Genomic DNA, 26715 nt, shown 5'->3' with positions numbered 1-26715 from the left:
TTTACAACGAGAAGCCTGAAGAGCTCAGGAAATGTAAGATTGCATCCTGTTTATTAGGAATTACAGCTTGTAGTTTTTACTGTTATTGCATTACGTGGCGGAGCTCTGATTTTATTAAAAGCTGCAGCATAGATGTTTTTCTCTGAAAATAAAGGCAGAAATCTAATATTGCACAGGATATGAAGGAGCTCCATATTTCAGATGGGCTCTGTTGTTATCATTAATTTGTTTTAGATCCCTCAAGGCTTATCCTGTTTTCGCAGGGATATTTCCCAGATTGACCATGATCTGGTAGAAAATCTCTGATATATTTTGTCTGCTAGTCTTGGTTGATTTCTTTACCCTCGGTTGAGAGCCGGTCTGTCTCTGTCTCACTGTCGTGCTGTCTCGTTTTTTCATGCATCTCTGCTTTCATTCCTGTCCGTCTGGTACTGTTTGAAAGTGCCCTTAACACGTCAGTTGTAAGGCGGGCGGTGGAGGGTTGTTGGAGGTGGGGGGGGGTTTCCATCGCTCTAACTAGGTCAGTGAAGACACACCCCTCTCTTCTCTGGCTGTGCCCCCCCACCCTCCTGTCTTCCTCCATCTCCTTTCTTTTTTCCTCTGCTCCCTGCTGTGACGCAATGCAGACTTTCTGCATGGTCCGTCTGATTCTCTCCTGTTACACCAAACACCACAGTCTCCCACTTCATCGATGACATGATGACACCTTCAAAGTCAGCATCAATCAAACTCATATCAGCAGGAAAACAGGGACAACTTGCACTTTCTGAGAACTGCCAGGCCACTTTGATGAATCAGCCACGCCATATGAGACCGTTTAAATGCCAGAGCCTCGAAGATTTGGCCCCACTTTTGTTGGGATGACAGATTACATAAAGCTGCCTTATTGCATAATGTTCAAGGTGGTCGTCAATCTGTGGTTATACACATCAGAAAATGTCACCATTGCAGTGTGTTTGATCTGAGAACACACTCTTATAAAATCTCTTCCTTATTTGTTTGTGGCAGAGACGACAGACAACAATCGCTGCATTCATCTGCTGTTTTGAATCAAATACAATGCTCAGCTTGTGACTTATCATGTGTCTGCACGCTCTGTTGACAGTATGGACTGAAAATCATCAAATATGCATGCTAAAGAGCAAACTCCAAGTATTACATAAGCTTAGAGTGTTGTTCCACGATCCCAACGCTAGATGTCTCTGCTCCTGCTGGCTGCTGTGCGATGAGTCATCTGGGCGGTTTTACAGTGTATGAACTGAATTACCACATCTCACCCATGCCTGGTGTGAAAAATGCAGCGTTCATCTCGGTAAGATAAAACATCAGAGGTGAGATATATGTGGTTAAAAATGTATATGCATGCTGTATGAAATGTGTAATGTTCTTGAAGTGGTGAAAACTTGGCCACAGACGAGATAAATCTGCTGAATAAAAGTGAAAACTGGAAAGAAAAAATAGGAGAAGCTCATGTATCTAGGATGACTTATGCACTTTTTCCAACCTCCCCATGGTGACATCATTTGGAGTAGGATTGAACATAGAAAATGAGAAAATGAAAGGGAACAGGGTTTGGGAGGATGAAAGCAAACACAGAGGGTTGAAAAAGCAGCGTGATAAGGTGTGTGTGACTCTCCAGCAGTGCCCTGCGCATGGCACACACCAGATGTAGGTCATTGGGCCAAACATGGAGGAAGCAGCATGATATGAGGCAGAAGCAAGAATAGTCGCAGCGGAGGCGATTGTGCAGGAAACTGGAATGTTTTTCTTCTCCCTCCACCCGGCTGTGCTCCCTGGCCCTGTTTACTGCAGACAGGACACAAAAACACAACCTCGTCGGGGTCCATGTGGGATCACGTATGCGGTCGCATGTGGTGCCTGTGTGCACCCATGTGTGGGTGCAATCACACTCACCCTGGTGTAACTGGGTCATGCTCACATGGCAGAGCACGTTGAGTCACACCAGAGATAAACACTGGGCAGTTGCCGTGGAAACCGCCTTGTCCTGTTACCACATCCATATTTGTATTTGCATCAGATTTATGTGACTGAGTTGACGTTGATAAAAGCTGTGGAGTACGTCCTCACTCGTATCCAAAGCTGAATGTTATCGTAAGTGATTATGAGCACAGGTTTGATAAGTCTGGACTGTTTTCAGCGTGCAGCAGCTAAATTAGAGGCTCAGCATTGTGACTGTGTCAACACGGCTGAGTCCTCCCTCTATTCATGCGTCTGTGGGTGTGGACGTTGAACCTGCTTCACCAGGAACAAAGAAGGAGAGAAATGGAGAGGTGACAGAGGACAACTCAAAGGAGACAGAGACTGTCAGAGCAGGAGATTTGCAGCTAATTCTGTTTGTCGAGACAAGTCTGGACACACTGTAGAAACCAAGCAGGATGACTCTGCGTGTGTGCATGCTTGCAGCCTGAGTTTGGCAACATGTCATAAGGATCTGAACTGACTAGATGTCACGCTTGCGTGTTTTTATAAAGGAAGTGGGTTTCTGAATAGGAGTGTGTTTGTTTGGTTCATGTGACTATCTGTGAAGGGGAAAACAGAGAAGAGCTAATCTTCCTCTGTTTGGCTCTCACTGCACAGAGCCCTTGAACAGGTACTGAATGTTCAGAGTGCACTGATAGTAAAATGCTGTGGTTACTCTGCAAATACAAAAGGCCAATGTCTGTGATTGTGTTTGCTGAAAGCTGCATATGCTGGAGTAAAAAAATCAGGTCTGATGTTTTATGCAAACAGTGTGAACGCAGTCAATGTGAATTTGGTTATGTAAAGACAAACATTTCATCTAGTGAGGCAGCTGTGGCTTGGTGGTAGAGTCGGTTCAGAAGGTTGTGGGTTGGATCCATAGACTGTATAAAACATGGATGTAGTCTCCTCGACGTCACCTGTCTGTTTCTGAAAGGGAATTGCGGCCATATTGGAAGTGGCAAGGGCTTCGCATACAGCCATAGGGCGCCTGTCGTCAGTCACGTGACCTGAGCTGATCTTAATATCCTCTGAACAGTTGAGTTAGAAAAAAATTCACCCCTCGCACAGTGTGTGCTGATAGTTAACTTAGCGATTCAGACAGGAGACATTTTTTGAACCAGGCTGTAAATAGGTTAATTTCTGTTTTGAAAACAGCTTTTTTTTGGCTTGGTGTGTGTGTGACTTCTGGTACTCATAGAGCCAGCCCTCAAGCAGACACTCGAGAACAGCAGATTTTAGCACTTCCGCACTGTCTCACATTCTTAGACCAGAGGTTGCCGCTTGGTTGGATCCCTGCTCCTACAGTCACATGCAAAGATGTGAAGACAGTGAACCCCTAATGTCTTAAGCAGGGTGTAAATGTGTTTGCATGAGATTAGTTATTACTGATGGTCGCTTACTATACCAGACTCTACCACCAGTGTATAAATGGATAAATGTGACCAGGGGTGTAAAAGTGCTTGATGCAGTCAAAAAGATGAGAAACGTGCTTCACAAGTCCAAGTCCATTTACCGTGAAAATGTAAGTATTGCTGTAGAATGTTCAACATCCATGACATTGATACACAGACTATATTACCAAATAATTTCAATTCACACATGTAAAATTTTTCTAAAACGAATACTTAAAACAATATAGAGCGTAATGCCAGTGTTATGGAGATTTGAAAACAGATGCGATGGATTGTCCTTTTGTTTTTTTTTGCTTGTAAAATCAGGGGGAGTCAAACTTTTATGTCCCAGAGCTCTTTTTCCTTCCACTAATGTCTTTGCAGAAATCCAGTATAAAGAATAAACAATAAAAACATTTACATCACTTCCCAAGTTTAACACATGGCATCACATTTTTTAGGGATACAGGTGTATGTGGTTTGTTACACCTTTTAACAATTTATTTAGTTGGTCTAAACATTAGTCTCAACTAGAAAAGCAGGCAGAGAGCTCAGACTTCCACCAAGCATATTGTGATTGTCACCAACACTTTAGACCTACTTTAATGTTATACTCCCTTTCAGCAGACTGTCTGCTACAATTTGGTGTTAGTTGCAGGTTTGTACAATTATTTGTTTCCTGACAGTGTTGAAAATTATGATGACCCAGTACATATTTCATATTCCAGATCTTAGTATCCAGAATATCACCAGGATCTGGATCATACTTTTACATCTGTCAGAAATAATGGTGGCCTTGTCTTGTTTTGTTTTGCAAAACAATCCAACCATTTATCGTGGAGTTATATACACATATGGTGAGAATGGCCCTGTCTTACAATGATAAAGAATCCTTGAAAAATATCCTGGATCCAGACGGTGATCCAGATCACCAACCAAATTTAATCACTTCTTCCTTATCCCATTTTGAAGATTTTCTGAAAATTTAACTAAGATCCATTTGTAACAATTTCCGTTATGTTGTTCACAGACAAACAAACAAACTCCCCAAAACATAGGTAAAAATATTCAAAGTTTGGGATAAAAGGGTCGCATTGATGTAAAGCAAAAGTTTTATGCAAAAAAAATGACACTAGTATGTAAAAATGTCAAGATATGCTCGGGCAGACTTGGTGTGTTCAGTCATAAAGGGTTAAAAAAATAAAATAAATTTAATCAGGTCTGTGTAGATATGCTTCATCAATAGATACTAAACAATGTTCCACCTGGTGCAAATGTTGAAGAATCTTGATTAGACAAAGTATGTTTCACCTACTTCAAATAAGCAAGAAGAAAGCAGGGAAAAAATAAGACAGAGAAATTGCTGCGGTAAAATAACCCACTTTCTTAAAATAAGTGGATTTGCATTTGTGTTCTTGTGGGATCCAATTACTCATTAAAAATCTGATTAGTAAAATCAGTTTTGGGCCCTTTAATGCTGAGAAAATCCAGCTTTAATTGCCTTGCCATGGGTAAGGCTGGGGCTGAGGTTAAAAATAAACAGAAAAGTATAAGAGGTGTGATTAAATGCAAAGGGAGGCTGGTTTTGTCCATGAACATCTACCATTTAGTTCATCTCATGAGAACTCAATAAATGTGTTTTTCTGCAACCCCACAATACCTTCTTCTTTAGTGGCATAACTGGGTTTAATGAACGCCAAAGACAACACAAGAATATATGTTCATGCTTATCCTGCAAGCTGAGGGAGTGTGAGATTAATCTGTATTTAATGGTCTATGATTGAACTCATGTCGTTTGTTCTGCAGTCTTTATCAAACTCTCAAGTGTGTAAAAAATGAAACAGATAAGATGAGCCAAAAACCAAAAAATAGAAACAGATGTGCTCAAGTGTGGATTGGAAACAGGAGCTGGGAGGACAAAAAGAAATGAGGAAAAAAGAGCATGCCGAGATGGAAGGAGAATGCAGAAGGGAGGCGAGTCAAAGAGTGGATTTCGTTGAGAAGGAAGAGTGTTTGTACTCAATCTGACACACTGACCTAGTGACGCAGCAAAGCTCACAGCTCCAGATTACAGAGCTGCAGGGAGGGAGAGAGGGAAGAGAGGGATTAATGGTGCAGGCAGAGAGGAGAAAACAGGGAGATTAACTGAATGAGGGAAGAGGGATTACAGCTCTGTGGATGGCAGGAGCCTGAAGTAATCTCAACAAACCAACAAGCGCAGTGCAGTGCTTATGCATGAGCATGTGTGTGTTTACAAAGCTGTGATGTACAAACAAGGACAAATTAGGAGATGGAGGCTCAGGCTGTGAACTGTGCATGCAGTTTAAAACATCCGTGTTTTTATAAGAATGCATCCAAATGATTTATATTACAGCAGGTATAAAGACACACTGGAATGTGAGGAGTCGATGCAGCTCAGACGAAGAGATCGGCCACGGGGCCCCACTGAAACCATGTGCAGCCAATCAGTTACAGTTAGTCCCTCATCCCTACAAAGACTCTTTGATGTGAGCGAGGCCTTTAAATTCAACCCTTGGGAGTCACAAGGCTGCGCCGACTTTGATCTGAGTCAGGAGAAACCTTCTGCCGTTACCGTCAACAAGACCTTCTGCACAACAACAAAAAGCCTGCCTGACGTTCGGAGAGCTGGCGAGGCGTTTGTGGGTGGGTGGAAAATCTAAAAAAATCAGAGAAATAAATGCACGCATACTGTTTGTGTTTGGGTCCCTGCATCTTGAAGATATCCATGTTTCTGTATAATGTAACCAGTCCCAGGAGGAGCAGAGAGGAGCCAATGTACTAAAGCTGAACAGATCATTCTGTACTTTGTTACCAGCAGGATTCAGAGATTTTATTCATCAGCCCTATGAGCGTCCAAAGAATATGATACTCCTTTAGTGTTTATTTAAAGCTCCTGTGAGGAGCTCTTGCTGGTTATGAAACTGACTCTGACAAGTTTATAAAACTGCACATCCTGAACGTTACAACAATAATACATCCATTCATTATCTGTAACGTTTATCCAATTAGCCCTATAGCACCAAACTTATCCTATTTACCTCCACCAAGGAGGTTATGTTTTTGGGAGAGTTTGTTTGTCTGTCTGTGAACAACATAACTCAAAAAGTAGCAAACAGATCTTGATGAAATTTTCAGGAAATCTTCAAAATAGGATAAGGAAGAAGTGATTAAATTTTGGAGGTGATCTGGATCACCGTCTGGATCCAGGATACTTTTTAAAGGATTCTTTATCATTGTGAGATAGGGCTGTTTTCACCATATGTGTATATAACTCCACCATAAATGGTTGGATTGCTTTGCAAAACAATACAAGACAAGGTCACCATAATTTCTGACAGATGTAAAAGTAGGATCCAGATCCTGGTGATATTCTGGATACTAAGATCCAGAATATGAAATATGTACTGGGTCATCATAATTTTCAACACTGTCAGGAAACAAATTATCATACAAACCTGCAACTAACACCAAATTGTAGCAGACAGTCTGCTGAAAGGGAGTAAAGCATTAGGTCTGTGCTCTTTGACTGCTTTTCTACTTGACCAATGACTTTCAAAGACCTCTATCTCATCCACATGATAAACAGTTTACCTGGTAAAAAAAAAAAAAAAAAAAAAAAAAAAAAAAAAAAAAAAAGAAGTTTCAAGAAATGTTTTCAACCCCTTGAAGGTTATCATTCCACTACTGGTAGCTAGAGTCATATTTTTCCCCTTTTAAATATGGCTGCCATCATGACATCATCCACACTGATTTTTTTCCAAGAAAATCATTGCTAATTTTGAAGAATAACATCTTAATTGTAACTCATTTTTAAAAACAAGTATTTTCTGTACTGAAACATTATGTTGAATAAAAACTTCACAATAAAGATGCCAAAACCACCCAATGTGTCAAAAATGACACAGAAAAATGTCATAAACAAAATGATATGCAAACATTTTTGTGAATTGTCTTAAAATGGTCAGAAAACATCTCAGTTTGAGGGATTAGGATTTTCTGGCTATTTTTTGACGAGTCAGGCTTTTACGGGGTCAAGGATCATGTAGAGTTGAAGCCAATACCAGCTATCGTTGGATACAATCCTGAGGTCAGGTGCACTTGACCTCAGGATGGACATTAGTCAAACATTAGTATGTAAGATAAACCACTGTTCACACTCACCTTAAAACCCAACAAGCATGTCTTTGGGCAGTAGGAGGGGGCCTGACTAGCTGGTACGCAGCCAAAAAAAAAAAACCCATGCCAACTCAGCATAAGAAAACCCCCATGACAATTCGCACCATGGGATCAATAAGATCACATGACCTTATTTTAGTAAAGCCAAAAACAATTGGAGCTTAAACCTGTGTTTTTCTTATCAAGTGATAATAGAGCTCAAGTGTCATGAAGGACCTTCAGATAAGCTGAGTTTAGTTTGGAAATACAAACGGTTGCCCATAAAGTTGGATTAACAATGTGATTTGCAAACATGAATTGTGGATTAATTTTCACTGTGATATGTTTGTAATAGATTGATCAGTTAAGTTTTAAAAAGACATGCTTTTTATCTATGGTTGCTAGGTGCCGCCCTGTTGGCTATGGCTGCCTTTTGCAGCAGCTCACTCTTCTTTGTCCATTTCTTGTAATTTTTTCCGTCTCCTTTTCATAATCTTTGTATTTGGAGTGGATCATTACTTTGTATGGCTCATTTGTTGGTAATGGACACCAAACTTTTTGTGGCTTCAGTGATATTTTTACCACTTTTTCTCCTGTGTTTGTCTGGAGATCCTACATGTAACTATGACTGTATTGTTTATATATGAACTCAGCTGTTAGCAGCCTGTAGCATGTCAATGCTAACTGGTGTAAGGCCTGATGTCTTCCCACAAGGTGAGGAGAAGGAGGTGAGGACGATGTGCTGGTTCTCAGGTGTGAGCTAAGAAGTGATGACATGGACCTGTCCTTCCATCCATCAATATTGGGAACGAAAGATCTATCTCCGATAGGATGGACGAGCTAGCTGTGCTAACCCAGCAACAGAAGGAATACCAGAAGGCAGAGTAGCATCATGCTATTCACAGACATGGCTAATGGAGCTAACATCAGACACCAACACCACGTTGGAAGAGCTTCACCTGCTGTGAGCAGACAGGATCCAGGAGACAGAGACTGAACAGACTGCTGAAGAAGCTCAGTCCTGGACCCTGTGGAGGTGGAGGCTGGCTGAACTGGACAATGATGGACAAGCTGTCATCATCTATTTTCTTATGGACCTTTTTACACTTTCTATACACTTTCTTACTTTTGTTTTCTTGATTGCTGGTGTGACTTCAATTTTGTTGTACTTGTTACAATGACAATAAAATTCTATTCTATTCTATGTAGTAATAATAAATCAGATTGTAACAATCAGTTCATGGAAAGAGGCAGACAATATTTTAATCTAACTTTTCGGGCAACAGTGTGTAAGGAGACAAACCTAGATATCTTATTTATTTCAAAAGAACTGGTTCATTGGCTGCACAGGGGGGCAATGATCAGTGCTGCAGCCTCACAGCAAGAAGGTCACTGGTTTGATTCCCAGCTTGGCTCAGGTGGGCCTTTCTGTGTGGAGTTTGCATGTTCTCCCCGTGCATGCGTGGGTTCTCTTCGGGTACTCCAGCTTCCTCCCACAGTCCAAAAACATGGTGTGTGGTGTGTGTGTGTGAATGGTTGTCTGTGATTGGCTAGGGACCAGTCCAGGGTCTCGCCCAATGACAGCTGGGATAGGCTCCAGCTACCCGCGACCCTCAACAGGATAAGCTGTTAAGAAAATGAATGGGTTGTTTTTTGCCAGCAGACTCTCAGTCCAACAAATTGCCCAATTTTATCTGATTAGTTGCGTGGTTGAAACCCATGAAAATTACAGCCCGTTAACTGAAGAGGCTTTTGAAGTTTTGGCTTTGCTCAGGGTAGCAGTTGTGCTGTCCATGTTTTTATACAGTCTTTGTTCAACACCTGTCTGTTTGGGTAATTTGGCTCCAAGATAAAGTCATGATGCAAGGCAGCAACACGAACTCCTGCTCCATCATGCAAAACAATATGATGAGAGTATGTGCATTAAAATATAAATTAAATGTCATTATGAGAGATGTTGAGAAGAAGAAAAAAACAGACAAATGAGCAAAATTGCAGGAAACACCAACTGAAACAGCAAATAGAAAACCACACATAGAGGAGGAAATCAGGGAGAGAAACTATACCAAATATCGTTACTGTCCATGTACCACAAATATACCAAGCATCACTAGAGGTAGCAAATGTTTTTCTCTATCAAGGATGAAATAAGACAATAAATACAGCCACGTTTCCTTACATAACAAAAAGGGATTCCTCATTACATGGCATTTATTTATAGGCCTTGTTAGAGTGGGTGCATGAAAAGTATCTCAGAGCTTCTCTGCAGGGGATCATTTTCTGTCCATCACAGGCTCCAAGGGGCTGCCAGCTGAAATGACTTTGTTGCTTTGGAAACGTTTTTCTCTGAATGAAAAGACTGACAACAAAATGGGCAATTTCACCTTTCTCTGTGTGAGTGTGTGTGTGTTGCTGGTAAACACCCTCAAGCATTATTATGTGAATATCCTTCCATTTGTGTATCTTCCCCGCCTGTCAGACTCCTCCTTATCCTGTAATCATGCTGCTGGAAACCTCCAAAAGTCCTTCGAGCTCTTTTTCTTTCCTTTCTTTAATATCTCACTTTATCATCCAGCAACAAAATGTCTGCCACAGACAAGCTAAGCTGAGGCCTTGCTCCTCCTCCTCCTCCCACCCTTCGCTCTCTCCTTCCTCTGCTGTCTAAGCGAGCTGCAGCAGTTACATAAGAGCTAAGGTCAAAGTGTCACTGCCGTTGTCAAGGGAGACATAGAACAGAGGGGCTTTGGAGGAGATGTGCACAGGGGGGAAGCAAGAGGGAAAACAGCACACACACATAGCTGCGAAGGGGAAAAATGAGTAGAAAAAGACAAAGAAAATGAAGTCTTGAAAGTGTTTGCATGGGTAAAATCATCAAAATGTCAGTGTATTTAATTCAGGCTGTGATAAAGGAGAAGAGGAAGTGTGTTCATGCAAAGAAGACACGCATTTCAATGGAAACAATGAGAAACAGGCAGAGGAAAAGGGTTTAGGCAGGCAAAAACAAAAGAATGTGAATCCCTGCGTGGGTAAATGTGTGTGCGTGTGTTTGTGTGTGTGTGTGACAGAAACAGAAAAAGAATCCGTGACTGTAGGTGCTCTGCGCTCGGCTGCTCTACTAACCTAGTTTGAGTAATCTCTGCCTTCGTGCTGTTTCATAACACTGCTGCCAGAACATTGCATCATAAGCCACCAGCTACAGCAACATCCCCCTCCACACCCCCCCTTATGGGCACCAGCAGTCACACACATCTACATCACTATCTACATCTCTTTAATGCAAGCATTAAAAAAAAAAACAGAGAGGATACGACGTGAATTTGTGTCAGAAAGCAGAAACTGTCCACAGAAGGAGCAGTGGAAAATTTTCAGCTTGATTGCATTCCACCGTAGATTAAAGGCTAACAGGGAGATGTGACTGTGACTGTTACATAAATGAGATGCAAATGATTCAGCAGCAATGGAGAGATATGCTCTTGCTTGTCTGTGCAGTAATCTGAATGTGAAACAGGAACCAGACGACTGCGATCAAACCCTGTGACGCCGCTCTGAGTTGGTTGAAATGTTAGTGAGCCATCTTTGGGAGGGCAGCCAAGGACATTTCTAACGCTCCTTTTCTAAAGGACACCACGAAGGCTCAAAGTTCATTTAAATAGTCTGATTAAATATTTTACAAGTACACAAAATGGGTCTCAAAGTAATCACAGCTACTCTACATTCTATACTCAATTCTGTACTGTATTTATGTTCATTTCACTTTAACTGAAAAGAGATGATTACTATCATATGAAGACACTGATAACAGGACACATGGAGGTATCATTTCTAAAATCAAGCCTGATATATCTGGTATATAGGTATTTGATGAATGTGCTGCACCAACCAGAAATCACATTTTCACAAATTCAAATTCCTTCAAGAGTCATTTGGGTTCAGTGGCTTGCTTAAGGACACCTGAGCTACAGCCAACTGAGATTATATCCACTGTCCTTAATGTTGAGTTAATACTGGAGCTGCAGCTTGATAAAATGTTTCCATCATAGATTTATGTCACCATCAATAATCACTCTGAATGTGGTAAAAGAAATGCTCAGTACAATCCAATTTGCCAGATCTAAATGACTATATGGACAAAAAGTGCAAAATGTTTTGAAAAGGAGTTTTCATTAATCAGATATTGCTCAAGTCAGCTTTTGAGGAATGTTCAGAAACTTTTTCTTCTTGTACAATAAAAAACAGTCACTTTTAAGCTTTTATTTTGGGAAGCTTTCTGAGTAAGTGTTTGAATAAAGTCGTCAAGTTCAACACCGCTCAGGCAAATGCTGAAACTATTCTGAGAAAGTGTGTTAGCATTTTGGCAAACAAAAAAAAACCCTGTTTGATAGCCTCTTCCTGTTTGTTTAAACTTCTGCATCACCTGATTTGACTGATAACATTCTCAATGGCATGGCTATTCAGGCTACATCTTGCTCTGTTACAGTAACCGCTGCAAGTTACATAAAATCAGGGAAGTTTGTGGAACAGCAAATATCGAAGTTTGTAAAAGCAGAACTTATTTCTGTCTAATTATCTTCCTATGAGCCCCTAGCAATGATTATTTCTCACTACAGTGCGTAAAGACTCGACTCCAGTCATTCGTTTACTCAGCCACCTTAAACTCGCTCCCGTGCGCGCGCCCCCGCGAGAGCTGCGAGAAGAGCTGTCGGCAGTGAGATCATGGGAGAGTCCACGCTTGGAGAAAGTAGGTTAGCAGGGTAGACTGAGAGGAAAGCAAGCGGAGAGTCAGAGCGAAGAGGGGGGGTGCCGAACACCACTCGTCAAACCGTGTGGGACTATTCTGTCAGAAAAGTTCAGCCAAATCCGTTCGCCGAGACGGTTACGATGCGATCCGAAGCCACTTTCTTCACTCTTTTATTTCGCTCGGACTTGACGGAGCGATAGAGGAGTTTCGGTTAGTTATTTTTTTTGCTTTTTGGGTCGTGCTTAAAGATAGCTGTCTGCAGACGGGACGAATTCAATATTTACAGTGCCAGATCACTCTGGCTCCTACGTTTTCATCCTGCTCTTTCCTGTCACCTACATTAACCACATGTAGCCGAGTTTTCATCGTCCATAAGTAAAGAAGAAAACATCAAAAATGAGAGGTAAGATGGTTTTTATTCTACACTTAATTCGTGCATGTTTGGTTAAACTTGGGAGAGGTTTTGGCATGTTTTTGTACGGGCTTCAGCGGCCACATGTGTGCGCACAAGGACTTGAGTGCGCCTGTTTTCCTCCCAGTGCGCATTAATCCCTCATGACTGGATTATGGCTGCACTGAGCTCGAGGCTGCACGCTCCACTGTGAAGTTCAGCATGCAGTCAAACCGAAGCGAGAGGCATGTTTTTCAGTAATTAGAAATCGCTCAACCATGAAAATTGAGTTGTTTATAAAATCAACTCTTAGGCGCGTGGTGATAGCAGCTAAATTCTACAATTACGCATTTGCATAATTTTGTTTTCTGATGGTGACGTTGCAAAATGTGTCTTGTTTCATGTGAAATATGAGCCACATTTCACCTGTGAGACCTTCTGTAAAATTTGTCTAGGGATCCATGTTAGGAGTTATGCAATAGGGGAGAGGGAGGGGCATGAGAGGAGGTTGTTGTTAACCAAAACTAGAATTATGTAATCAACATGTTATTTGAGACAATCAGGTTTCTAATAAGGTGAAAATGAATTTTAAATTGTACACATTTGAAAACAGCTTAAAAGATAAAGCACTAAGTTGTATTTACAGAATTATTTTGAAAACGTATCTTTTAGTCGTTCGAATCTTTTGAATCGTCAGTCCACAAGAATTTAATAAAAACGTTTTCTTCTCGTTTTATTTTCTTAACTAATGTAAAATCTGGGGACGGTGTGTATGTGTGTGTGTGTAGTTGTGACGTTGCTGTGATGATGGCTGTGCCAGCATGGCCGACAGTGTGAGTGCGTGGAGGGAGAGGGATCTGGCTGTTCCACTGACCTAGTTATGTCACCAAACATTATACAGCAGCATACGCAGCGGAGGGAGGAGGAGCGGCTCAGGGAAGCGCCGTGCTTCTGGACGTGCAACACCATGTGCGGTTTCATGCGCGTTCCCTGGCAGAGACTGAACTTGAACTTGGGCATTGGGGCAACAGATAATCATTAACAGAGGGTTTGTCTTAGTGCAGACTGACTGGGGAGTTATGAAAACGGATCTGAAATAGGCCCCTCATGCATTGTTTGCAACATGTAGGTCAAACTTATTTATATTTCCTGTTACGAGCATATTACATAACCTCTTAAATTTGCATCAAAACTGAGCAAACTAAAACTGTTTTTGGTCATTTACTAAAGCAAAGCATTTAATTAGACTTTGAATTATCATTGACTTTAATATTAAAGTGGATTTAATTCTTTTTATTTTATTTTTCTTTGTTCGTTTTCTCTCTCTCTTTTTAGCTTTGCTGACTGTTACAATCTTTTGTTGTGCAGGACCGGAGATAAGCTACTAAGACTCGTTTTTTTTCAGCATGGGAGGAAAGAGATGAATTTTTGAACTAAAAAGGGGAGAGAAACGGAGAGAAGGAGGGGGGAGGAAGAAGCAGAGGGGGCCTCTGGGGGTGGGAGGTTCCATTTCTGGCAGGATATCCAAATGTAAACAAACCTCAGCCTATTCTGCTCTTCCTCACTGCACTTGAAATGTAGGTTAGTTTCTCAACCTGTCGTTTCCCTGCAAGAAAAGCCCATCAGCTAATTTTATCCCCCTCTGAACCCAAATAAATGATGGTGAAGTCCAAACTGATGAGTCATTAGAGAAGCTTTGGCCTGTTGACAGACTTAGAAGCTCAATATGATGTATGAACCTCCAGCTCTTCCTGTTTTTACTGTACATGATAGAAGTGTGAGCTCTAAACTTTATTCTAGATATAGGGAAAGATCATGGGACTCATTCCACACACGAACAGCCGGTGGAGGACAGCTAAGGAATTCTTAGCTCTGTTGTAATCCCCCCCTCTGAGGGCCTCTGCTCGGCCTCTTCTGGTATTTGCATCTTTTAAAATAGAGCCCCTTGATTTGAATGCAAGAGCTGCGAGAGAGCAGGATGGTCTGTATGCATTCAGTGTGACTGGGTTCAGTCTCATCTGTTCTTTTGTGCATCATCCTCAGAGGGTATCAATACAAAATGCACTTGTGCTGTATGTTAGAGAATGGGTGTGCGTCAATAGCAAATGAGGTTTGCGAATTCAAGCAGAGGGTGTGAAAATAAACAGGGTTTCAGTTTCATAAGTGCTGATATATCCTGTCTTGGGTGTAAGCTACTCATCTTTCAGAAACAAAATGCCAAATCATCCTGAAAACACTCCCTTACTCTGACATGAATTCAAAAGGAGACAAAAGCAATGAGGTTGAGCTTCCTTCATTGTTGTGATGCAGCTCTGTGCTGCCCTGTAAGCCTACACCCAACTGTGAGGCATGATACAACAAGTGCCTTAGCATTACTAATTTGTATAAAACCCAAGCACAAGGCTTCTCGCCTCTTGTTGATTATGTGTTCTCCTCCAGTCAGATATTTGTACAGCCAGGTAATAAAAAAAAGAAGATTGCCAGTGAGCTGAGTCTTATGTCAATGTGTTGCTCCAGGGCATTTGGCAGCGTGGCCTTTGTTGGGACTTGCATAATGAGTAAACACGAATAACCTGTATGTACAAAAAACGCTTGTCTGATTATAAAACAGATAAGTGCGACTGGATTGTTCATGTTCACGTCATAAAAAGCTTTGAACATGTGGAGGGTCAAACTCTTCTCTTCTTTGTCACACTGACACACTGACATACTGACTGTGAGAGCTAGGGGGCATCTGTTGGATAATTACAGGCAGTTTGTTCCACGTTTCATGCTAGGAAGTGTTGGCAGCACCAAGTCAGTGATTTTCCTCTGCCTTACCCGACCCCACCCAAGTGAATTAGCCTCAAATGTAGATAATGCGGTTACACATTTAACTGACTGATAAACACTGTTCAGGCCAACGTTGTTTGTCGCAGATCTGTTAAAAAGTTTCAGTTGCCTGTTTGTTATGTGTGAAGGCTTGGGTGTGCCACATAAATTAGATGTTTTGCTGATCAAACAGCCATTCTGAATGCCACTCTTTGTTTGCTGTTTGCGTAATCTTGCCCTGTTAATTGCTTTTAATGCCAGTGTTTCTTTATTTGACTTGGTTATTGTGTCAGCAGAGGAAATATGGAAAGCTTTACATGCAGGGTTCACACATTATGTTAGTGAAAAACCAGGATTGGTATTGATCTTCCTGGAATGCATACTCGCTCCAGGGAGTTAAAGGTCAAATGCCAGAGACTGGTGCTGTAGCAAAGGTCAACATTGATATTCAGGGTGAAAGACAAATTTTGCTTTCACAGAAGTGGGGCTACTGATGCTGCATGACTTTATCAGGATTTTTACATGGTTTGATTAGTCTGATCCCTCAAGTTAGTTTTTGCTGTGTGTATTCCTCATAACAGTGATGTTTTTTATACAGAGGAAACAGTCATTGGGGCTGTTCATTCAGTAGAAGTCCTATAGTAAACAACGTTAGAGTCACTTTCAAGGCAAAATCACATGGTTCTTGAGACTTAGATGTGTGCTTTCAGTAGTTGTCCTTGTCACATGTGACAGTAAATTACCAAAGGGCAAAATTGTGTGCACAATCATCAAGTATTTTAGCTTGACTCAAGTACATTTCAATGGTTAATTTCACTATTTTTAAAAAATATTCAAATGATAAACCAAGTAAGAACTGGAAATAAAGTAATCTCAGTCAAGAAGAAGCTCAAGTTCGCTGTTTGCACTTTCAACCATCAAGGCTTCCCTCCAGTTCTGCACCTTGTAATTTTTTGTACTAGTTTACATGCAGTTATTTCTAAATACAAGCTTCTGGATGGGACAGGTTACATAAGAGAACATAAAGGGTACATTTTACTGGGCTTGGGTTGTGGCTGCATATCTGCAGAGAGCCGGAGAGGAGAGAAAAAACATGCATGTGTGGTTGTAGCAGCAAGAGTGGGTGGCTGGGCATCTGTGTAATTCTGGCTCTCAGTACAGGACAAGAATAGAACGGGTTGAAGCAGAGGCTCAGTGTCAAAGAGGGGTGGGGGCTGAATAGTTGACATTGAACTTGAGAGTTTGTCTGCCTCGGGTGGTTGGCAGTCAGGTATACAGTGCACTTCTACAGTTGAGTCAAAGTGGTTTGGACAATAATAAAGCAAAGTGGAGGAAGAACATAAGGTCAAGCAGAGATAGGCCAAGAGGAACTCTGTGAGAAGAAATACTGGGCAATTTATTTCAGTTTTTAAGGCTTGAAATCAGTTTTTCTCTTCGTTAATTTTTCTGTTATGTAACCACTGAGTTTTCTGATGCAAGCAGGAGGCCTTTAGGGAAATGTTTTTTTCTAATGAGGAAGTCTGAGCATTGTGTAGTTCCACCTTAAAACTGGTCTGCGGGCAGCTGGGAGCGCGCCTGGCTCCCTCCTCCCTCTTCCCTTGCAGTGAGAAAGTGTGTCAGTAGGACAGAGTGTCCACATGGGCTGACAGGCTACAGCAACTGACTGATGGATGACTCAGCCAATACCAAGGAGGCTGCGAGCGCCGCTAAGCCAGTGGGAAAGAGATCCTCTGGAGTGGGCGGGGTGTCAGTGTTGCTAGAGTGAGCTTGGCTGAATGAGTGTTGTGAGGAATGCTCGCAGACGAGAGTTATATAACTGCGAGATGAGGGAGGGGTGGAGGAGGAACCTGAGAGAAAGAGAGGAAGGGAGGGAGGAGGGGGGGGGGATATTTTTCCATTGCATGCCTGCAGCTGCCCTGATCAGTTGGAGTATTTTAGTCAACAGTTTTAGAAAAGAGACAGACGACCGTGTCATTAAAAAGTGGATAGACGTGGAAAGTTGGTGTTTTCCAGTACCTAAGAGTGCAACAATCCTCCTCAATCACACAGACAGAATCGTTTTCCACAAATGGGACTTTTTTTTTTTTTTATAAATTAGTCTAAGATTACACAAACACCAAGGCTTAGCAACAGTTGTTGAATGATACAGCTGTTGTTTGTGTTCTTGGTGAAGAAAGAAGGAGTCTTTGTATGCGTGTCATCTGTGTGGAGTCATGTGATTCTCTATCTGTTTGTGTACTCTGTCTCCACATGGGGGCCACATGCAGGGTGCAGAGAAACACAGTCCATAGTTAGGTATCTGCTCTTTTTCTCTGCTTGCTTATAGTGAGACAGTGTTTTTGCAAGGTTGTTTCATAGCTTATCATAGCTCAGTCCTCTGACCCAGAACAAACTGTTTTTTTAAATAATAATTGATTACTTCAGTCTGGTGGAGAGTACAGAGTTTATCTTTGTTCCTAAAATGTGTTAATCATTTCCTAATCATAAAAATTCTGTTATGCAATGTGTTTTATAGGACAAGACGTAATACAGTAAAGTTGAAAGGTTATTAAACATCAATAAAAGGACTAAAACAAGAAAAGAAGAGAATAAAAAAATTCAAAACATGTGAAAGGAAAAAAAAGTGTGTCTTTTTGGGAAAGGGTCCCAGTAAGATCAGACTACTAATGCACAATTCAAAGAGCTGATTTGAAATATTACCTAGCGTCTTCAATACTGTCATTAAAGTTCAGCTGAATCTAGAAGCTGAAGTCTGACAGAGACATGACTCAGGACAGGTGTGATACCACTTTAAGGTTTTTATTTTGGATCAGCTGGAGAGGGATGATGCTCTTTTGAACACAGGAGTCTTCTCAACTGTGACAAAATAGCAGGACAGACAACCTCTTCAAGGCAAACAAAAGACACACACGAGCTAATTTTAGCCAAAGCTTGTAGCTGGAGAAATCCTGATAGCACAACAAAAAAGAGGATCGCAGATGGGCAAAAAGAGAGGCACAAATATAGTGCTCAGAACTGGTCGCCTTTACTACGGTGGTGTGGTCACCACCAAGAATTAAAATGAGGGGTTCTCATATTTAGTATAATCACATGGGAAAAAATGGGTCAGGTTTTCCTCCTTAAAGCAGAGAAACTGTGACATTATGATATCTTTTCCTCTTTGTCAGCTCTAAGTGGATCCACTGTAACTGTCACTAACTTGGCAATGCATAGTGTATTATTAGCAATTTGCCAAATAAGCCACAAATATATACTGGGTAGCATCGCCAAGAGGGAAAAGGAAGCTTGCAAACACAACCTAAAAGCTTTAACTGGTTTAACCTCTGGGAACAAATTACCAGAAATGATAAGTAACTTCTTCATTTTAAAGAGGACAGCTGTATTGGGAACAGATGTTTGGATAAACACAAAGCGGAAGATAATTTACAAAACTATTGGCCACGTTTTGTAAAAACCACATTTCACTGGCTGATGATGAATATATGCCACACATGGGCCTCTGAGAAATGTTACGTCAAAATGAAGATATGTTGTTCAATGTTTTGTCAAATTTTGGCAGCAGTTCATGCTGTGACTCAATATTGTCAAATAAGGACAGAAATGTATGAGTTGCACTGTACAAATGGATTTTGAGGACACATATGATTTTAGTATCCTTACCTCTGCTTGTTTTGTTCTTGCAGCTCAAATTGAGGTCATCCCCTGTAAGATCTGCGGGGACAAGTCCTCAGGAATCCACTATGGAGTCATCACCTGTGAAGGCTGCAAGGTGAGGAAGAAAAACACAGAGAGCAAACAAGGCCATCAGTTTTAACTTTAACCAAACTGTTCTAAATGTGCCTGTCATTAATCATGTTTATATTACTGTGTGTGTGTTGTTCAGGGATTCTTCCGCCGCAGCCAGCAGAACAATGCCATGTACTCTTGTTCCCGTCAGAGGAACTGTCTGATTGACCGAACTAATCGTAACCGCTGCCAGCACTGCCGCCTTCAGAAGTGTCTGGCTTTGGGCATGAGCAGAGATGGTAAATATACATAAACAAAAGCACATTTTGTGCTTTCTGAACACAGTTTTTTTGACATGTACTGTAAGAAAATGCAACAGAGCCAAGTTTGTTGAACTAGGTCATTCACTTACAGCAGGGATGTTTACTGGAGGTGTTTTATCGATGACCTTCAGTGTCCATGACTCTTTGAAAAAATAATAAAGGAAGGGCTCTGAGTGGTATTATTTCACTGTTGTTAGCAGGATTGCAGAGACTGCAGAGAAAGAGAAGAGGAAACACAATATTCAGATTAAAGAAGTAGCCAAATGTCACCATGCCATCAAACAATAACAAAGTGTGAATATCTCAATTGTAAACTCTTAAAAGGTCACATATCAAATTAGCTATTGTAAATATGAATAAAAACAGTTACTTGTAAGATTTGTTTGAACTGTTTATCTGATTTTCTCAATAAAAATGTCTTCTATTTCTGTAGCGGTCAAATTTGGTCGTATGTCCAAGAAGCAGCGTGACAGCCTTTATGCAGAGGTGCAAAAACACCAGAAGTCCCAGGAGTGTGTGGGCTCTGGAGGCGGAGGACCCACTTCTCTGTCCTTGACCAAGGATGATGGTGTCTGCAGTGGCAGCGGGGAGGACGGCGAAGAAGGTCTGAGTCGGTCCTACAGCAGCGGGGGCTCCAGCTCCACTCTCAGTGATCTGGACGACATTGCGGCGCTGCCAGACCTGTTTGACCTGCCACTGACCCCTGAGGAGGCCAGCGAGTACTGCAGCCTGGAGCTGCTGGGTGGAGGAGCCAGCACCGGCAACACCTCCAACTCATCGTCCTCTTCTTCTTCCTCATCCCTGTCCAATCAGAATTCCCCACAGCAGACGATGCTGGACGGAGGGGACAGCAACGGGCTCCAGCTCCTGCATACACACACTCATTCTCACCCGCTGCTGGGACACACACATGCACTGCTGGACCACCTGCCTGATGACTGCTCAATAACAGATCTTGGTGAGTATTCTTGATAATAAATAACAAATGGTTTCTTCTTATATTATACCTACTACATATAGAAATACATGATGTCTAGAGTGTCTACTGTTTATACCCTTAAGTCTTAATGAGTGGTCTGTGTTTAAATATCGTTTAAAGAACTGAGAAGTTGGCCTTACTTGACTAGAAACATAATTACAGTCATATATGCATAGGTGTACAACAGGTGGGCTATGAAGACTTTGTTCCCTTGAGTGTTTTCAACTTTGATTCTAAGAGGTCGAGTAGAAATGGTTTCAATGAAAAAAGATTAAGCCAAAGAAAGGTTTTATGAAAGCAAAACAAGAAAAAAGGAGCATGTAAAATTTTACAAACCTACAGCATACATCAGAAAATAATGACAGGGAAAAAAACAGAATGATGGTGCTGTGGTACTTATAGCTGCAAGGAAACCTAAGCAATTAGTTGTAGAGATGTCTCAGGAGAAGAAATCAGAAATGTCTCTTACATCTTCATGGTTGCCAGCATCAACAGACAGCAGAGAGGTTTGTGTGGCGCTCCTGGGACTTTAAAAAGAAGCAGTTAGTAAATATAATGACTGGTGGGTATTAGCGCAAGGTGTGAAAGATGAAAGATTTCACTAACAGCAGCAGATGATTAGATGAGCTATTAGCGTCCTTATAGTAGCAAATGCACCAGCAGAACGGTGAAAAGCATCTACTTATTCAAGGTCACACTGTCTTCAGATGTATAGGAGTAGATAATGGCACATTTATGCTCTGCTACGCTCTCTGTCTCCTCAAAGCATAAACCTGCTGCACTCATAGGAGCTGAATGAGGAAGCACTGATTTTATGCCTCTTTTCCTTCCACAGAGCATATCACACAGAGTATTGTTAAGTCTCACCTGGAGACGTGTCAGTACAGCGCTGAAGACATGAAGAGATTTACCTGGGCACAATACACACCTGAGGAAACACGGGCTTTTCAAAACAAGGTACATAATATAAAACACATGGTGTATGCATGAAGTATTAGTGGTGCCATTTAAAGCTCCTGTCTTACACCTACCCTGTGCCAGTGATGTCAGAAAAGGTTGAAAAGTATCACACAGAAATAGCCACTTACTCTGCTGATTGGCATGTTTAGCTCACAAGAAGAGATAGATATTAAATTCAGTCTTTTTCATGACAAGATATAATCTCCACACAGGAGCTTTAAAGTGCTGAATAATATGAAAAACAGCTCATTCTTAATGTCATGTTCTTATGAAACACTCACATCTCTCTGTGTCTCCCCTTTCAGTCAGCTGAGTGGATGTGGCAGCAGTGCGCTCACCACATTACCAACGCCATCCAGTATGTGGTGGAGTTTGCCAAACGCATCGCTGGCTTCATGGACCTGTGCCAGAACGATCAGATCATTTTGCTGAAAGCAGGTCAGTGTACAGCCTAAAAAAATTCACTTCCTGAATACCTGATGAACAAGTGAATCCTTTCTGAGTAAACTGAGTCTCAAACTTGCTAACTTTAGTTCCTTCCTGTGTTTTTGTCTCCAACCTTCTACCTTCACCTTATTTGTTATTTTACTTGAATGAATGTCACACACTTTCCAAACATTGTGGGAAAACCTCTTTTCTGGAAACAAATTTGACAATAATGCTCTATATCTGTTCAACACATATTTATAACTACCTATCTTTAAAATGAATGGCATATATTTGACTATTTATTTACCCTATGTAAATCTTTTGAACTCTTTAAAAAAACCTTTTTGGATACCATTATGGATTTTAAATGGTTCAAAACTGTCTGACATATGCTGCGCACCAATTTGGGTCAAAATTATTTACATTTTGTTGTGTTGTTTTGTGCATGTTGGAGTATCTTGGTCCCTCCTCCCTCCCCTATCCTCCTCTTTCTCCATCTCTCCATATCTTTGGCTCTGTCTGTGGCTACTATTTCAGGCTGCCTGGAGGTCCTGCTGATTCGTATGTGCCGAGCTTTTAATGTCAACAACAGCACCATTTTCTTTAACGGGAAGTTTGCCCCCGCTCACTTCTTCAAAGCACTTGGTGAGTCTTCAGTAGATGAGTAGCTATTATAAAATACAACACTTTAATGAAACGGTCTGTTAGAAAATGAGCATTGTTGTCTAGAAAAAGCTTCTGTGCGTACTCTTAGTGACAGCAATCGGAAAAACCTCTGCAGTGACAAAGTAGTTAATTGTTTTAAACAACCTTATTGTGCTCATTGTTCTGGAAATGCTTGTTAAAACTAAGTAGCAGTAACCATCATGGCGAATAAAGTCAAAACAAAGAAAAAGGGTTCAGCTGTTGGTCCAAGTAGTCTTATACCTCAGTCTTATGAAGACGTCTATTTTCTATGTTTCCACAGGTTGTGACGACCTGGTCAGTGCAGTGTTTGACCTGGGGAAAGGACTCTGCCGTCTGCAGCTGTCAGATGAAGAAATGGCTCTTTTCAGTGCTGCTGTCCTTCTGTCTCCTGGTGAGTTCTCTCTTTCACACTCACAGACATGAACGTAGTTTTCTTAAAGCAAAAGACACTCGGTGCTGCAAAACTACCACACTGAACCCCACACTGACACTCAAGAGCAAGTGACACTCAAGTAACCAGACACCAACAGTTCATGCTGTAAACAACTTCCTTTAGTGTCTCGCTTATATTTCAGCTCATTTTACTGTGGATTTTTTAATCAAATTTAACTTTTTACATCTGTTTAGAAGAATGTCTGATTTACTACTGATTTGATATTTCAGTCATAAACAGTCTTGGATTTAAATCTTTCTCTCAGAAATTATATTTTGTTGATCAAGGGCTCACACACGGACAGAGAGGTAACTTCACATTAAGGTATTCATATTTTCTTACCCATAGATCGACCCTGGCTAACAGAAGGCCAAAAGGTTCAAAAACTCCAGGAGAAAGTCTACCTGGCTCTGCAGCACAGTCTCCATAAGAGTGGAGCTTCCGATGAGAAACTGGACAAGGTAAAACCTCTTCTTAAACAAAAACTACAAAAACAGGTGTGTATTCACATAAAGGAACATACATAGCTTACCTTCATGTATGCTCTTCCTCCACAGATGGTGTCCAAGCTGCCCATAATGAAGTCTATCTGTAACCTCCACATCGACAAACTGGAGTTTTTCCGCTTGGTGCACCCGGAGACCGCCTACAGTTTTCCACCACTGTACCGGGAAGTGTTTGGCAGCGAGATGTCTCTGCCCGACTCCACCGACAGCTAGAGAGGCGAACAGAAAAACCAGAGAAGATGGAGAGAGTTTATTTTCAGAGGTAGGGAAGCAAAGGAGAGACAGAGTAGATTAGAGATTTTAAAGCCTAACAACAACCAGCAGTAACAAGACAATCCAGGACTTTAAAAACTCCGTCTCCCATGATCCCAAAGTAGTCCTCCACTTTCCCAGCAGGCAAAAGCACCTTACACTACAGACCACACATGCTCATGGTCCTCTGCATATTGTAGCATTAATACAAGCAGAATGGGCATTGTAGTATTAACACAACAGCCCACTTAGCATGAGACAGCTCCAAGCTTAAACACTTTTTGACATCAGATCCACGGTGGATCACCAAACCATTTATGAATGTACCTCATCGATCAGCACCAGTGCACAAGTAAGAACCTATCTGCAGTGAATGTACAACCCTGCCACTCTGAGACAGAGTTTTACACGTAGTAACAGAATGAAGTCATGTTGATCAACAGGTCTCACAATTAATACAACTCTCAGTCAGCAAATCTCTTTTTAATAATACTTCTCAGTATGGTACACCTGTGTATTCATACAGACAATATCTTTGTACCGACCATCTCTTAGGGACCAAGATCATGAGTCATTTTCCCAAATCTAAAAATAAAAGCTCACAAATATGACATGACTCACAGCTTCGGCTTACTTCCGTAATAAGCATAGAACCAGTCTCACACACATTTAGACAGTGTTCGGTGCTGCCTCTTTGTAGGCTTTTGTAATGCAATGAGAAACCTCAGTCCCACACACCCCTTTCCTTGTAAATGCCACTTAGAGACAGGAAAAGATGAAATTATCTTTAATTTATATACACATTTATAAACAAATATTTTAAATAAGAATGTAAATAGATGACTATATAAGTGTATGGAGAGTGTTAGAATGTGTGAGTTCAGTCCAGAGAGAGAAGTGGAGGGTGAGATGTTCATGAAGGGGGGAGGAGAAAAAAGATGGATGATTCACGAAGGCAGATTTTTTTTTCTTTGGACTCAGATGTTTTTCTGGACTATTCCCTCTTTTAACAGTACTCTCAGGTTTCCTTGGCAACAGCCCCTTCTTGCCCACGATGGCGAAAACCCAGCTGGGTAAGGTGCGGTCAAGCAAGGGGTAGACACTTGTTGCGGATGCGACGCAGCAGCGGGGGCAGCGTACTCAAAGAAAGGAAGGCGAAAATGACATAGCCTTTGTCATCGCATTTAAACTGAGAGACTTCAGTATGCGCTGTGGCTGCCCGCCCCCTGCCTAAAGAGACAAGAGGACAAACAGGACCCTAAGGAGAAGAGCAAGCCAGGCTAAAGATGACTTAATGAACTGTATGATGAACGGGGATACACAGGGTTTTCCCCACCCGTTTCTAACCATTAATCAGTACCATAGGTGTAGTATATTTGTCTTTCATTCATAACGTTTCATTTTGGTTAAAAGCTCGGATGATGATGGTCCATATATGTATCATAAACCTTCCTTGCTGGTTGGAGCATCTGTATTATTTTGTACATTTGCTGTTCCTGTCCTTTACTCCCAAACCCAACACCTATCCAAATACCAAGCACTTATACTTTTCCTCTTTCTCACTGGACACCAGTCTAAGGCCAGACAGAGCTACCAGCTGCCCCCTGAGTTGGGCCACATAGCCAGTAAGACTTCATGGTTTTCAGTCAGTCAGTCTGTTCTGTTATTTTTCTTTTAACTTCTCATTTGTAACACAAAACCATCCATAACTGTATGCATATATCATGTTCATAAATAACACACTTCCTGCAGGTTGTTCTGATGTTAAGATGATGATAATAATGTCTTACTCGGGGTGCTGTGAAGTTCTTGAGCAGAGTCTGAGGACCTGCTGCCTGCCGCTCAGGGAGCTAGCTGTCATCTCTTCTTGTCCCTTTATTACCAGTGTCGTCTTTTAGCCTTGTGCTCCTCACACCTTTGCACCTAAGATGAGACCCATAACCATAATCACTGTGGACGTAAGTTCTATTTTTGTGAATGTTACTCACAAAGTGTCAAAGCCCTTCCTGTTTGTCCTAATATTGTAACATTAAATTTTTTGAGACATAGGATTTAAAAGACCATGAATAAATCAGTTAGCGTTAAAGATGAATTTTATTATTGGGGTTAAATGTTTCTTTTGCTGTGATTTACATTTATTTGTCAGTCTTTTATCCACCTTTTTCTTTAAGTGTCTCCACTTTTGTCTTGTAAAGTCAGTGATCTATTTTTTTTAATTAAAGAAAGATTAGGACAAGTACAAACAAAAAAAGAATAGTTTGTTTCCCTTCTCTTTCCCTGTATGACAACATGTACAAGAGGTATATTACTAGTCCAAGAGTAACTGAGTCACACAGCGCGATATATATTGTTGTCCAATGGGAAACATTATATGTGGTTTTAAGAATGTAATAAATGGTTTCCTTTTCTTTTAAAATGTTTCCTGAGTCTTATTTACTCCAACATGACTAACACATCATTGTTTAAAATCAAACCAGTCTCTAAAACCATCATTTGACACATCTAGACAGCAAGTGTAAATGGTCTTGAAGCTCACTGTAAGGTTTAAACCAGGAACTAACATTTGTGTTGTCTGAATGTTGTGTTTCTTGCACACCACGGAGTAGTTTTGAGCTGCATCATGGAGCTCTTTAAATTGAAAAATTTCTTAAGACTTCAAAAATACAGACAATAGACTGTACAAGATAAATACACTGATTAAGAGAATAACAAGTACAAACAAATCATAAAAACAGCAATAAGATGAAGTTGAAACCCACAAAATACTTTAACTTTAGTTAACTGTTAGACATTGTATGAAATACCACAAAAAAAAGAAAATTAAAATACCTAAAGGGCATTTTGCCACTGGTTTGCCAGGCTAACACTTAAGTCAGGAAGCAGCAGTAAGTCTACTGTAATACTTTGCAGAGAAAGAAAGATATTAGGAC

At 41.1% G+C, this 26715-nt stretch overlaps 1 protein-coding gene across 1 annotated transcript; it reads left to right on the top strand.

Moving 5' to 3' along the window:
- Window positions 1-12280: 12280 nt before the first annotated feature.
- On the top strand, window positions 12281-26136 carry LOC141804597 (nuclear receptor ROR-beta-like). Its single transcript, XM_074689113.1, has 10 exons — window positions 12281-12691; window positions 19174-19259; window positions 19374-19515; window positions 19973-20497; window positions 21354-21475; window positions 21784-21916; window positions 22445-22552; window positions 22875-22985; window positions 23376-23488; window positions 23585-26136. Exons 1-10 carry the CDS (start codon window positions 12685-12687, stop codon window positions 23744-23746), a joined length of 1509 nt encoding a protein of 502 aa, XP_074545214.1. The 5' UTR covers window positions 12281-12684; the 3' UTR covers window positions 23747-26136.
- The last annotated feature ends 579 nt before the right edge of the window (window positions 26137-26715 follow it).

The sequence above is a fragment of the Halichoeres trimaculatus genome, unplaced genomic scaffold, assembly GCF_033239565.1.
Source record: "Halichoeres trimaculatus isolate MK-OKI-2021-1 unplaced genomic scaffold, fHalTri1.1 fHalTri1_scaffold_15, whole genome shotgun sequence".
NCBI classification, from domain to species: domain Eukaryota; kingdom Metazoa; phylum Chordata; class Actinopteri; order Labriformes; family Labridae; genus Halichoeres; species Halichoeres trimaculatus.
Note: the sequence above shows the minus strand (reverse complement) of the source record. Positions and strands in the feature narration are given on the sequence as shown.